This window comes from Nicotiana tomentosiformis, chromosome 6 (genome assembly GCF_000390325.3).
Source record: "Nicotiana tomentosiformis chromosome 6, ASM39032v3, whole genome shotgun sequence".
Taxonomy (NCBI): Eukaryota; Viridiplantae; Streptophyta; class Magnoliopsida; order Solanales; family Solanaceae; genus Nicotiana; species Nicotiana tomentosiformis.
Window position 1 is genome coordinate 21,474,479 of NC_090817.1, and position 14,770 is coordinate 21,489,248.

The window sequence follows — 14,770 nt, forward strand, 5'->3', positions numbered from 1 at the left end:
TTGTGTTTGGCTTATTAATTTGAAAAGCATTTTTGAGCAGTAATTAATGTTTGACAAGCTGTTGAAAACTGATTCTAAGTGTATTTTTCTCAAAAATGCTTCTCAAAAATATACTTTTGGAGAGAAACTACATTTTTCTGCTTCTCAAAAACTGCTTCTGTTTCTCCTCAAAAATATTTTTTTTTTCTTCTAAAAACTTGATCAAACAACTCAATTTTTTGCCAAAAGCACTCTCGACCAAAAAAAAAATACTTTGGGCCCATAAAAAACCTTGCCAAACAGGCTATTTGTCCAAATAATTTCGAACCAGTTTGAGGATGTTTGACAAGTGCCGAAGTATTAGCTGTTTCAACCTATATTTTGTCTGCACTTGCCCCTTACTTCCCTCTTCCTCGTACTTCGTGCATCTCATAAACCCCTTCTAAAACCCACAGAAACATCAGACAAAAAAGAAAGTTTCAAACACGAAACTTTTTTCTGTCTCTAAAGAAGAAACAAAAAGGGACAAATAAAATGGAGCTGTCCAATGTGATATGAAGAGACAGAAGAGAGATTTTGTGTGTTGTGTGTGTGCGTGAAAAGGCCAAGTTAGAATATTGTTTTGAATGCAGTTTCCTCACTGTCTCTCCGTCCTTGTGAAGACCTTTAACCATTTAGGTTTTGGACCAACCAAAGTTTATGGCTATGGCATTGCAATTACATGTGTTGGGAAGTTGGCTTTTTCTCCCCAAAAGGTAAAAACCTAAAAATTATTTATTCATTTTGCTGGTGTATTGGCAATTTTTCTTTGCGTCTGTTGCTTTTCGTTGTTATTTTATATTGATATATCTTGTAAAATCAGCTCAAACCCAATTCTGATTGAAATTTGTTTGTTTTGTTTTTGCCAAGTAGTTGGTTAATTGTGCTAATTTCTCGAAGCTTTTTTCTAAATGGGTAATTTGAGGAGTCTCTTCTCATGATTTGGCAATAATTTTCCTTTTTCTATGGACTTCTCATTATGGAAGATAGAAAATAATGGATTTGTAAATGCGTATAGGTGATAACTACTATTCTTAGCTCCCGTTTAACCATAGATTTTGACTTCATTTTTCCAAAAACATTGTTTGTTTATGAAATATGATCATGTTTTGGGAAAAAAACTTCGAAATTTTTGGTTTAGGGCAGTTTTTGCTTGAAATTTTTTCTTCTACTCACAAAACTTCAAACTTTTTTTCAAATAAAATGCATGTCCAAACACAACTTTAACTTTCAAAAACTAATTTTTCAACACAACTTCAAATATTCTTTTTTCAAATTTCAATCAAATCTATGTCCAAACGCTAGCTTAACATTCTGGAGATATAACCACTAGAGCATATTAAAGAACACCTAGCGTACCATAATCCATGGGTACATTCTTTAGAAATATTATGGACCCAAACAGAGTATTTATGATATTGAGGATCCATACATCCGACCCCAACTAGCTTGGAATTGTGACATCCGACCTCCGTTGTTGTTGAATGAACTTTTCATAATTTATTTAAAACTAGATAGTGCTGTACATACCAAGGCTTACTGCATTTAGGGAGAAAATCTTGAAAACTTCCATAGCATTTGCTCAAGACAGGAATATTTTGCTATATACCGAAATGCTTTGAGTGGCATTAAAATGAGGAACAGCAAGGTGACGATAATAGGAGGAAAGTAAGTAACTAAGTGTAATGAGTATCCCAATTTGCTTATGTTATTCTTCACCCATTTATTCAAAATTAAGTGAATGTGGTTTTGGTTTTCGTAATAGTTATTGCATGAAATTTGAAAATATCTAGGTGTCTTAGTGGTAGGTACATCTAGCAATAAAGACTTGTTTTATTGCAAAGTTTGAAGATGTTAGGGGTTCAAAGAAAATATGAAGGTTGTAGCCTCATTTTGAATTTGAGACTTATAATTTCTTCTGCTGAAGGTCAAAATTTTCGCGCTTGATCTCTATGGTCATATTAGTTTCTGTAGTTTCTCAGGGCACTTGGCCCTAGGCCTAATCCAAAAGAGGACAAAGTGTTATATTTTTCTGGATTTAGCAATGCAGGAGCTCAGATGAAAAGAGGAGTTGTAGAAGTAGTAGGAACGTTGACTGTTTGAGTAATTCAGTGTATTTCTTCGTTTCACGCTTTCAGAAGCTGCTGAGAATAAAGACGAGAGCGAAGTAATGAGGGAAAAAAACACTCAGAGAACATAGTCAACTTCTCCTTTGGTCTTAGGAGTTGGACTTGAAGAAGTAAGCATCATGTATATAAGATGGTTGGGACTGTTCGTCATCAAAAAAGATTGTTGGGACTGTTGGGAGGTTATTTCCAAAGCACAACTAGTATACAGGAGGTTGTTTTCGGTCCATGTGGAGGAGAATTGGATAAGCTGTTAATAGTGGCTGAGTGCCTGGAATAGAATATTAAAGGGCAATTGCAATGTGATGTTCTTTTTTTGGGTTGGCTACTCTATAGGTCAATAAAACATGGAGTGGTGAGGGGAGGGGGACAGCGGACTTTAGGTGCGAAACTGAATGTGTGTAGCGGTGCAACCGCTGATGGTGCTTGGCATATATGAAACTAATGGTGAGAAGTGACAACAATCATTCTCCATTTATATGTGTATTCTTGCAATGAAGTATTCCTTCTTCAACTGTTAATTACAATGGTCCTTGGACCAGATGCTAGTTCCTTCTTATAGTTTCTAATTGTTTCTTGCTATATCTTCTGCAGGCCAGATAGAGAAGAAGGAGTAAAGCTTGCTTCAGAGGTTTTAAGGTTTTTAATGGCAAACCTGGTTGAGTTTACTGTCATGCTTTCCTGAAACATGTGAACTCGTAAGTTTGGAATGAAGCCATCGGTCCGCGAAGTATATCAATCTTTGTATTATATTGAGAATACATGATGTTTGATTCATTGTGCATGAATATTTTTGCATATGAAATCTACTGAGTATTGTTATTTCAAGATAGTGACCTATCCATTCTTCTAGAATTCAAATTTCAATCCAGAATCACTGCAAATCAGTTTGGAGGTATATGATCACAGGAAAGGATATGTGATGATATTGTACATCCAACTACCTTATTGTCTGAATATACACTCCTGAGGTTAGTCTCAATTTCTTGACATAATTTAGGCTTTGTATCTTCTAATTTATGAATGTTTAAACTAAGTTTTTCATCTTTTATACTACTTTTGTTCTATATCTTACAACAAAATGATGTGTTTTAAAAGTTGAAAACTTCACGTTTAGACAGAAATTACTCGTGTACTTCATCGAATAAGCACATCCTTCCTCCATTATAACATTATTTTATTAAGAAAAGAAAGTAACCATACACATTTCATTACAAAAAGAAACTTGAATACACAACGATGAGTAACAAACAAAACTTTTATTGGTACAAAGAATAAAGAATTTCATACTCTCATCTCACAGGCAAACAACCAATCCCAAAAACCAATGGAATATGCATTGAACATTAGGAAGTAGATCAAGTGAACCCATCATCTAAAACCTTGAACGCTTGCACTCTTCAGAAAAACCTTGAGGAAACCTCTTAGAATCAGCACAATAGTTATAAACCATGTGTCTGCTTTGTACCCATCTTAGCCTATTCCTTCCCTTACCATCAAGTTCATGAGTTTGCCATGGCTTAGCATTGTTTGCTGAATTGCTAGACTTACACGACGAGGTACCGGATAACACTGCACAACCATCAATATTGATGTTTCGGTAATAGGCAGTGAAAGGAGCAAGTGTCCAATCTGTCTTGACTCTGCCTCCTTGTGTAGCCCACTCATCTGCATTCCATAAGCTGCAGTATACTCTCATTGCTTGGCTCTTTGGGAATGGAATGCCAATGTTTTCATGGTTGTTGTATACTCTAATGGGGCTGTTATCCACTAAGAACCTGATTATATCAAAGAATTGGTAAGATAAAATGTATAACTAACAGAAATATAAGAATTTAGATTTAAACTTAAATACATTAGCAGTATAACAGTGTAATTTAATCTATTATAGAAAGTCGTAGATATGCTTTATTTTTCAGGTAACTAGTTTGACTTATTACAGACAGTCAGTGCTAGACGACTTGATAGTGTAAAAACATCTTTTATACTTTCTGTGTTTAGAAGTTAAACTCTGGATATATAAGAAAGATATATGTAAGGTGATTGTCTAACTTACACTATGCGGTGAGGGTTCCAGACAATGGTGTAAGTGTGAAATGCAGCAGTTGGATCGAACCAAAGGTGGAATTGTTGTTCTTTGTTTCCTTTTCCTTGTGTATAAACATTGGTATGGACAGTGTAAGGCTGGCCAGAAACATTACCCAAGAACTCAAAATCAATCTCATCATGTCCTTCTCCTTGCGAAGATAACTATTGATGAACAAAGAAAAGAACAGAACAATAACAATCCATTAGCATATATGACATATTACAAGAATTAAGATAGTAGGTTTCAATTTAAGCAGAGCAACTTACAAAGAAAGTGGTGACAGTGCCAGCAGAGTTTCCAGGCACAAGCTTGAGTTGCATATCAAATCTTCCGAATAAGTATTCATTCTTGGACTGGAAACCAGAGCCTGAAAGTTTATCAAGAGTGAGAGCGAGACCTCTGCCACCTTCTTGTATTTTACCACGTCCTTCGCCCCAAGTAATCACAGTATCTCCGTAGAAGTTACCAGCTGAGGCTGCTAATAATTGGATGCTCATTAGTATACAAAGCAGAAGCATTGCTGATGAAAATTTAGAAGCCATTTTCTGAACTGAAATATTAATATTGTTCAAGAGAAAAGGGAAGAATGTGAGATGATGATGTACTGGTTTTTAAAGGAGGGCTATTTATAGGTGGAATTATGAAGCTGAACATAGTAATAGTAGTAGGAAGGATCGGACTAATGAGAGGAATTATGGGCAACTGGGGCAAGGGCTGTGAGCTGTAAACCTTAGTTTATTCAAAATCATTGGGAACAAAAGTATTGGTATACGTATGGGGTTCTTTCTTTTTGGATGGAAATGAGATCTAATTTTTCACTGCCAATTTCCTAATATGTCTGTTCTTTAATTGCCATTAGGATACCTTTATTGCGAACACACAAGGGCATGTGAGTATAGTACAGTTCAATGGTTTTCTTTTAGTCAAAGGTTCTTATAAAAATTCTTTACTATTTACTCTAATGAAAGGGTGGGTCGGCTCAGTTTGGGGTTTAATATGGGGCTTTTTCGATAAAAAGGGGCCTGACACGTGGCTTTTTAGGCTGAGAATGTAGTTTTGACGGATGAAGGGTAAAATGGCTTAAAAGTTAGACGGTAGAGGTATGTTTATTAGAAAAGTGAAAGGAACGATAAATATAATTTATTTATGAAAATAGAGGGGTAAATATGACTCTTTTTCATTTTAAATTTTCCATGGAAAAAGGTTGAACTCGCTATGCAAAAAATTTAAGGAAGCATCTCAACCAACAATAATGGCTATACCAAACATTTGGAACAAAATAATTCATGACGGTGCTTAATACAAACACTTCGAAAGAAACATGAAAATAATGGAGCAATAAGTAGTGCATAACTAACAACTTTTAAATACTGTATGTAACAATTTGGTAGCCAATCTTTTCAATGCTAATTACTAGCTTCATAATAGCTGATGCTTACTCAGAAGTCACGTGCCAAAAAATAATTGACCAAACATCATAATTTCATCCAAAATGAACATATGATCAATCTCTTTTTTGGTTTTTTTTATTCATTTGTCCGATATTCGCACTTAAGCCCTAAAATTCCACTTTGAGGGTAAATTGCTCTTTTTTAAAGACGATTCCATACCTTAGTTCTCAAACATAAGACCTCTTATTAAAAATGAAAAAGATTTACATCTCCACCACAACCTTTGTTGGTAAACATTGATCAATCTCCTTAATTATTCAATTTTTCTTTCACCAACGAAAATACAGTCTATATCGGCTACATCATTTGGTTTTGTGACACAATTTGAGATTATACTTTTGATCCATATTAATTTGAATTTTTTATCTCTCTTAAATGTCTCAATTAATCAATATTTTACTAAAAGGTGAATTCGAAAGGGAAAAAAGTACTATTTTTAAAGTTTTTCTGAAAATATCAAATAATTTAGAACAAATATAGTTTGTAAAGACGACTAATATATAAGACCACCAGAGTCTAATTTTGAACTAAAACGGAGCATAGTTAATTATCGTCGATTGAAGATGCATTACTGGCTGTAAGTATCTATCGCTTATTTTTATTAGATAAGTTCTTTATCCCTATCGTAATTCTTATTGACTGGCGATGTTGATAGAATATTATGTAAATTATAAAGTGAATTACACATACAGAATAGCCATTTATGCCTTGATTTTAAAGAAACAAAATTTTACCTAGAAGTTTTCGATATTCTCAGATAATTGAAACTGACTTCCTACTTAGGTAATGCTTCTACGCGGAAGCTCAATTTTACTGTCTCTGCTTTTTTCTTTTCTTTTTTGTTTTAAGTAATAACCTAGTTTAGCTCAACTATGCTCTTGAATTTGAGATATATCATATAAATGTCATTATGTAAGTTTGTAGGAATATAATTGGAGAAATTTTCAATGTTAAGTGGGGACAGATTGTATTTTACTATTTAAAAAGTTGAGAAAAAAAAGGAGTGACAAAGTTGGCAAAAAATAATGAGTTGGTTGATTTAGAGCCTGTTTGGCCGAGCCGCCAAAAACTGCTTATTTTGAAAAGTGTTTTTATTCAAAACTACTTCTTGAAAAAATACTGTTAGAGAGTAGCAGTTTTTGTTTGACAAATTCATTTAAGAAATACTTTTTATAATATTTGATAAGCAAATTGTGACTTTAAATGTCAAATTATAAAAAGGACAGTATTAAGATTAAGTATATAATTAGTATTATTTAAAAGAGAGAAATAAATTTAAATTAATAAGAGAATTTAATTATTTTTTTATTTTTTTTTAAATAAAATATAAAACATAAATTAAAAAATATGTGTTAAAGATTTTAATCAATATAAAATATTATTATACCAAAAAGTAATATTGTATATCTAGTATAATTATTATTGTTTACATAATTATTTAAATATATCAAAATATATCATTCACTATAAATTAAAAACCTACTCCATAACAATCAATAGATATAAAAAATTCACCATGAAATAATAAGAAAATTCCCTTACACATTATAACATTTCTCAATAATTTCTTCCCTAATTCTATTCGAAGAGGAATAGGAGACGAAGAACGAAGAAATGACAAAAGAAGAAGAAGAAGATATCTATTTATAGTATAGAGACTATTCTAAAGCGGAATAGGAGAAGGAGAATAAAAATATTGTGGAAATATAAAAAAAAGAACAAAAGAGATGGTAGAAATAAAAAAAGGTTAAATTAACGAGGGATAATTTGAAAAATATAAATTTATGTTAAAGATATTTCCGTCTTGAAAAATTAACTTTCTACTTCTGCTGCTACTTCTCTGAAGAAGCTAAAAAATTTAGCTAAGCAGAAAAACTGATTTTGCTACTGTTCAAAAGCACTTTTCTGCCTTGGCCAAACAACTCAAATTTTCGAAAAATACTTTTTTGTCCTCTTAGAATCGAAGTTTGGCCAAACAATCTCTTAGATGAAATTTGGAAATTACTACTAATGATACCTAAATGTATGTTAGACAATTAAATTGAAGATCTAGAAATTGATCTCAACTAAGTAAAAGGTGTAAATTCCAGTGGACGAAGCAATAAAATGCTAAAGCCGAGCAAACATATTTTTGTTGATTGAACCTTAATAATAATTACGCCTTAATCTCAAACTAAAAGGGATCAACTATACGAATTTTCACTATTCATATTTATTCATTTAAATATGTTTCATTTAATATCCAATAATTTAGGTCTCCGCCATTAGACGTTGGTTGGATAAATCTTGAATAATTCTGTAAACAATTAATCATTGTTATATGATATAAAATTATGATGTTTAGTTTAATTATTTCTGGCACATGACTTCCAGTGAAGCTTCTGCACTCCACGCTGCATCCACTTGATGGTTGAGAATTATGAAGCTAACAATAATTAGAATCCTAGAATGATTAAGACTGGCTTACCCACTGTTACAATTAATTATAAATTTAGTTAATTATGCACTGTTTGTGCTCCAATTATTCTCATGTTTCAAAGCGTTTGGACCTTGGTCATAGTAAGTACCAAAACGAATTATTTGGTTCCAAATGTTTGGCATAGCCACTTAATTATTAGATTGAGATGCTTCCATAATATTTGCATCTTCTAACTATTCAATTTACTTCTCCTACAACCGTTTACACATTTTTTGGATTGGCTTTCTTTTTTTACCATGTCTGCATTTGGGCGTATTTATGCAAATCTTTTTTATTAGTGAAAATAGCATGGGCTAGCCAGTTTTCGAACTGGTAATTAAAAAATAGCGAGTACTTATAAAATCATTGAAAAATAGTCATTATTTTAGTTGAAACATGAAAAGTTCCAGCATAATATGCTGGATTATGGAGCTCTTACGTATAAACTTCCAGCATATTATCTTGGAACTCTAACACATTATGAAATTCCAGCACATTATGTTGGAATCTCATATATAAAAAATTCGAACTCCAGCATATTAAACTGGAGTTTTTCTGATTTTCTAAGGATATTTTTGTTCAGATTTTATCTTTATATGAAAAAGTTACTAAATTTTGATTACTTTTGAAAATATGGTTATTTTTCAATTACCAATTCTAAATTAGACTATTTCTGATTCCCCCTTTATTAGGCAAATGGTTAAATTTTGTCCTATTTTGAAAAATTGTGCGGGAAATTACCCATTCCGTATAATGTTAGACTTGGGCCTACTTGCTCGTATAATTTTCATTTGCTCACAATATGAATATGATCTAAAGTTTGCAATAACTTAAAAATTTTAGACCGTGGTCTACTGTTGTCTCATAAGATTTTTAGTTTGTTCAAAAAAGATCTTTAGACCGTAACTTAAAAGGTCCATTAGTAGCAAGAAAACAAAAAGTCATTTACCAGTTGATACAAAAAGGAACAGTCAGAAAAATTTCACCTCCATTTGTGCAAACTCTACGGAGTATGAGTTATTCAAGTCCATTTCTGTCCAATTTTTTTATCCAAAATTCTTTAAATTTCCCAATTATGATTACTCAACTATATCGTAATTATGTCTCTGTGTGACTTATAGGGCACGGGTTCGAGTCGTGGAAGCAGTCACTGATGATTGCATTAGGGTAGACTGTCTACATAACATTTCTTAGAATGCGACAATCTCTGAAGATGTTTTGTACACTGAACTGCCTTTTTTTTATTTCATTTATTATATCTTAATCATAATAAAAAGGACTCTCGATAACCATCAGATCTAAGAAGTTAAAAAAAAAAAGAAGTCCTAGAAGTAGTACTGTGAAAACCAAGGAATTCACAGTCACATACTCACATGCCCTTCTGTGTTTAACAATAGCTGTATCCTAATGGAAGTTTCAGAACAGACACGCTCGGATGTGGTAATGAAAATTAGATCTTATTTTCATCCAAAAATACAGAACCCCACACGCAAATAACTATTCTGCTTCTCAATAATTGTGAATAAACTAAGAATTCCAGCTGTTGCCCATATTCCTCTCATTAAAACAGATCCTTCCTACTATGTTTCAGCTTCATAATTCCACCTATAAATAGCCCTCCTTTAAAAACCAGTACATCATCATCTCACATTCTTCCCTTTTCTCTTGAACAATATTAATATTTCAGTTCAGAAAATGGCTTCTAAATTTTCATCAGCAATGCTTCTTCTTTGTATACTAATGAGCATCCAATTATTAGCAGCCTCAGCTGGTAACTTCTACAGAGATACGGTGATTACTTGGGGCGAAGGACGTGGTAAAATACAAGAAGGTGGCAGAGGTCTTGCCCTCACTCTTGATAAATTATCAGGCTCTGGTTTTCAGTCCAAGAATGAGTATTTATTTGGAAGATTTGACATGCAACTCAAGCTTGTCCCTGGAAATTCCGCTGGCACTGTCACCACTTTCTTCGTAAGTTACTCTTACTTAAAGCTGAACTCTAATTAATATCCTAATTATTGATTATATGTCGTAATGCTCATGGATTGTTCTGTTCTTTTCTTTTCTTTGTTCTTCATCAGTTATCTTCGCAAGGAGAAGGACATGATGAAATTGATTTTGAGTTCTTGGGTAATGTTTCTGGCCAGCCTTACACTGTCCATACCAATGTTTATACACAAGGAAAAGGAAACAAAGAACAACAATTCCACCTTTGGTTCGACCCAACTGCTGCATTTCACACTTACTCCATTGTCTGGAACCCTCATCGCATAGTGTAAGTTAATTAGAACAATCACTTTCTTACAGTTCTAGAGTTTAACTTCTCAATACTGAAAGTGTAAAAGAAATATTACACCATCAGATCAGGTCAGCTAAAAGATAACAACATGTAACTGCTCATAACGAGTGAAACTAGTTACTTGAAAAATAAAGCGGATACATAACTTGCTATGACAAATTAAATTACACTGTGATAGTGTAAAAAGAAAAACTTACACCAATAATGTATATAAGTTTAAATCTAAATTCTTATATTTCTGTTAGTTATACATTTTATCTTACCAATTATTTGATATAATCAGGTTCTTAGTAGACAACAGTCCCATTAGAGTATATAACAACCATGAGAGCATTGGTATTCCATTCCCAAAGAGCCAAGCAATGAGAGTATACTGCAGCTTATGGAATGCAGATGAGTGGGCAACCCAAGGAGGCAGAATCAAGACAGACTGGAAATTAGCTCCTTTCACTGCTTACTACAGAAACATCAATATTGATGGTTGTGCAGTGTTAGCCGGTACCTCGTCATGTAAATCCAGCAATTCAGCAAACAATGCCAAGCCATGGCAAACTCATGAACTTGATGGTAAGGGCAGGAATAGGCTAAGATGGGTGCAAAGCAGACACATGGTTTATAACTATTGTGCTGATTCTAAGAGGTTTCCTCAAGGTTTTTCTGCTGAGTGCAAGAGTTCAAGATTTTAGGATATGAGAGTGTGAAATTCTTTATTCTTTTGTACCAATAAAAGTTCTGCTGGTTACTGATTTTGTTGCTGTGTAATTGGTATTCAAGTTTATCACTGTTATGGAATTACATGTTTACTAAATTTTTCTTAATCAAATGATGTTATATCATGAAGCATTTTCTTTGTAGTAGTGTATGAGTAATCAATTTCTGTCTAACTGTGAAATTTTCTGCATTTAGAGTCCTCATATTATTGTAAGGTATAAAGTGAAAATAGTACAACTCTATCCCAACAAGAATAACAGAGATTAGAGTATGAGGGTCTCACACTTATATAATTTTCAGTAAAGATTCGAACTTGAATTTCTTTTAATCTTTCTGAAATTAAGTTTAGATTTTGGACTATAAAAAGTACTATAGATCACTACTTTTTATAGCTAAATAATTTTCTAATGTTTGAAAATATCATAGTAATAAAGAAAGAAAAAACTCTTTTAACTCTTCATATAATAATGTTGACAAATGATGTTGGACCGAGGGACCAACAAATAGATGAAAATTTTAGTAAAGGTTCATCAATTGGAGAATAGAGATACAAAGTTAGACAATTCAGCGGTGCACCATATGCAAAGAAATGACATATTAACTATTAATCTATATATTTTAACAATAATCTAGATGACACAAGTAGTTACAAAATGGAACTTAATTATAACAAATTTAAGTAAGCTTAAGTATTTTTGTTCTTTCAGGAGCAGCGACAGAACTAGGCATAAGAGGGTTGTCTATTTGAAATTTTTTTGGCCTCTAGGACCGAAATAATCAGGTGTCATGTCCGCTAGTAAAGCAAATCTTAAACGATGATAAATTAGACAACAACAGAGAAATATGCTAAAAGAGACACAAACATTTAATGTAGTTCGGTCAATTGACCTACGTCCATAGGCGAAGATGATCAATCCACTATATAAAAGAGAGTATAACATATCGAGAGAACAACCTCACAAAGAGGCATACACAAGTGACAAAATAATACTTGTCTCACAAATTCTCTCATAAACAAGACTCTCAAACTCTTTAGTTGTGGATGTTGCTGAATGATCTCAAACTCTTTAGTTGTGGATGTTACTGAATGAGAAAGAATCATCCTTAGTTAAGTCAAAACCTTTTCTTCTCAAATATGGAAGAATTAAATTTTTTTTTCGTTAAAAGAAAAATCAATTATGATAAATATGTTGTCCTTCTTTCAAAAAAAAAAAGAAAATCTCTTTGTGTATCCACTTTTTATTTTTGGATCCCTTTAGTGAAACCCTATTCAGAGAGGACAAGGACCTATCTTTAGAAATTCTTTTATTCTTTTTTTTCCCCCCTTAAACGCATGTTAGGGTGGTTTGCAAAGTTCTTCCTAGATCTGATGTTGAATGACAAAGAGAAGGATCGATGTCAGAATAAGTTTGAAGACCCATTTTCTATACTATTAAATTATGTTATCTTAAAGAAGTAGGCAATTTTAAGATGCAGTTGGCAGAATAGGTCAGTAATATAATGTGATATCTCATAGGAGTATTATATTATGCAACCAATAACTAGTAAGTTAATCAGACATGGATCTAGTCAAAAACATTATCCAGATTTCTCATCTATCTACTTTTCGCCATAACTTCCAATCAACTTGGTGTAAATTAAAGACCTTGTCAGGCTAAAATTATTTTAGTTAAATCGGTTGTAACAGTTTATTTATCTTGATTTTTAGATTACTGGATCACGCTTTTGGTAAGTATAGTTACAAGTGTTTTAAAGGACCTAATAGTATAAGTTATAGTGTTAGTGCATGTAAACTCAAGCAAAATGTGGTTAGCATTAGGATCGGCTACGAGAAGCCCATGGAGATTTGACCTAAATAGATGTTCACCCGATCGTTTAAATTAAAATAAATGACACAGTTAAATAATTTTTTTTGCACTTTAACCTATCAAAATATTAAATAATTATAAATTAATGAATAATATCTTAAAAGTAGTAGTATCTTCCAAATAAATAATATTATTACTCAAATTAATTAATCAAAATTGGAATAACGATTTATAATCAGGTATTTAAGCTACATTTTAATAAAATAAAATATTAATAATTATAGATTAGTAACTAAAATGGAAAGAAAATATCGGTTTCTTGACTATCTTTCAAATAAATAATATCTTAACTTAACATAATTAATTAAAAAAATGATTATGAATTTAAAAAATTTACCAACTAATATGAGAAATAAAAATTTCTGATTTGTTGAACTTTTAAATAGCAAAAATATAAATATGAGTCTAAGAGGTATTTTTTTCTTAATAATTATTTTAAACAAATGAATAAAAAATAAAACTAGTAAAATACGATACTGTGTTTAACAATTAAGAAAAAGTAGAAAAAATAGAAAAAGAAAGCGAAAAATATGAGAAGTTGCAAAATTATATAGAAACATACCATAAGTAACATGTTGGAAGGTTAAAAATGAGATAAGAGAAATAGAAAAGAAATATTGTAAAAAGAATAGTATGTTTGATAAGAGAAATACGATAGTATGTTTGATAAATAAATTATAAGGGAAAAATTAAAAACATTCGCAAGGAGAAAAATTAATAAAGAAAGAGACCGTATGTTTTTAGGGTTTTCTATAATTTCGGGATTAAGAAAAATTATAAGGGATAAGAATGTTTTTATTAAACTTATAACTTAACTTTTATAAGTATTACTAACTTGTTAAATTTATACTTGTAAATGTATGTAGGATTGTATTGGAGCACTTGATGGCACACATGTTAAAGCAAGATTACCGCAAGGTCAAGAGATACCATATATTGGACGTAAAGGTTATCCGACTCAAAATATTCTTACTGTCTTAGATTTTAATATGTGTTTTACATTTGCATGGGCTGGATGGGAAGGAACAGCTCACGATAGTCGTATATTTGGTGAGGCCCTTCGTAGACCAGAACTCAACTTTTCACGTCCAATTGGAAATAAATATTATCTAGTTGATGCATGATATCCGCACATGAAGGGATATATGGCTCCATACAAAGGAGATAATGTGAGATATCACCTAGCACAATTCCGCCGTGGTGCAACAAGACAATTGCGAGAACCAAGAGGGCGAATTGAAAAATTTAACTATTTGCATTCTTCTTGTAGAAATATTGTAGAGCGCACATTTGGGGTTTGGAAAGCAAGATGATCTATTTTATGAGACATGCTTTTCTATCACATTGACACTCAAAGAGACATCGTACTTGCTACTATAGCCATTCATAACTATATTAGAAAGAAATACAATATGGATGATGCGTTCCGAGCAACTGAGAATGAGAGATATGTTCCATCTGTTGATCCTGATGTTGGTACATCTTTGAGAGCTAATAACAATATAAATGCGGAAAATGTGGAAGAGCAAAGTGATCTTGTTTGGATGGGTCTTCGCGATTTGATTGCTAATGAAATTTGTGAAGCTTGATACTTGTAGTTGTATGAATCTTTTAAAACACTAATATTTGTTATTTTACATTCCAATTGAGAAATGTTATTTTGTTTCGTTCTCTTAAAATATGCATATAATGACCTAACTTTCTATAGAATTTAAGAAATCAGTGTTCTGGAAATTTGATGCATTGATTT

The 14,770-nt window shown here is 32.1% G+C and overlaps 2 protein-coding genes and 2 long non-coding RNA genes across 4 annotated transcripts; 3 read left to right on the plus strand and 1 right to left on the minus strand.

Annotated features, from left to right (window-relative positions):
* Positions 1–394: 394 nt before the first annotated feature.
* LOC104094062 (uncharacterized) lies at positions 395–3,195 on the plus strand. The gene is made up of 2 exons (XR_685790.4): positions 395–734; positions 2,739–3,195. It is a non-coding gene; the product is annotated as an uncharacterized lncRNA (long non-coding RNA).
* Positions 3,196–3,307: 112 nt separating this feature from the next.
* Positions 3,308–4,942, minus strand: LOC104094070 (xyloglucan endotransglucosylase protein 1-like). Its single transcript, XM_009599930.4, has 3 exons — positions 4,500–4,942; positions 4,201–4,394; positions 3,308–3,922 (listed from the first exon to the last, which is right to left on the minus strand). The coding sequence occupies exons 1-3, from the start codon at positions 4,773–4,775 to the stop codon at positions 3,520–3,522; spliced, it is 873 nt and encodes a 290-aa protein (XP_009598225.1). The 5' UTR covers positions 4,776–4,942; the 3' UTR covers positions 3,308–3,519.
* Positions 4,943–9,560: 4,618 nt separating this feature from the next.
* On the plus strand, positions 9,561–11,277 carry LOC104094078 (xyloglucan endotransglucosylase protein 1-like). The gene is made up of 3 exons (XM_009599941.4): positions 9,561–10,113; positions 10,224–10,417; positions 10,725–11,277. The coding sequence occupies exons 1-3, from the start codon at positions 9,838–9,840 to the stop codon at positions 11,125–11,127; spliced, it is 873 nt and encodes a 290-aa protein (XP_009598236.1). The 5' UTR covers positions 9,561–9,837; the 3' UTR covers positions 11,128–11,277.
* A 2,591-nt stretch (positions 11,278–13,868) lies between these two features.
* On the plus strand, positions 13,869–14,657 carry LOC117276285 (uncharacterized). Its single transcript, XR_011409077.1, has 2 exons — positions 13,869–13,968; positions 14,291–14,657. It is a non-coding gene; the product is annotated as an uncharacterized lncRNA (long non-coding RNA).
* Positions 14,658–14,770: the final 113 nt, after the last annotated feature.

What these genes read in the sequence shown, in the direction of transcription:
- LOC104094078 (XM_009599941.4), top strand. Translation starts at nt 9,838, where the DNA reads ATGGCTTCTAAATTTTCATCAGCAATGCTTCTTCTTTGTATACTAATG. An exon ending in GCACTGTCACCACTTTCTTC is followed by an intron (nt 10,114 to 10,223) that starts GTAAGTTACTCT and finishes GTTCTTCATCAG; the next exon opens with TTATCTTCGCAAGGAGAAGG. An exon ending in TGGAACCCTCATCGCATAGT is followed by an intron (nt 10,418 to 10,724) that starts GTAAGTTAATTA and finishes TGATATAATCAG; the next exon opens with GTTCTTAGTAGACAACAGTC.
- LOC104094070 (XM_009599930.4), bottom strand. Translation starts at nt 4,775, where the DNA reads ATGGCTTCTAAATTTTCATCAGCAATGCTTCTGCTTTGTATACTAATG. An exon ending in GCACTGTCACCACTTTCTTT is followed by an intron (nt 4,395 to 4,499) that starts GTAAGTTGCTCT and finishes GTTCATCAATAG; the next exon opens with TTATCTTCGCAAGGAGAAGG. An exon ending in TGGAACCCTCACCGCATAGT is followed by an intron (nt 3,923 to 4,200) that starts GTAAGTTAGACA and finishes TGATATAATCAG; the next exon opens with GTTCTTAGTGGATAACAGCC.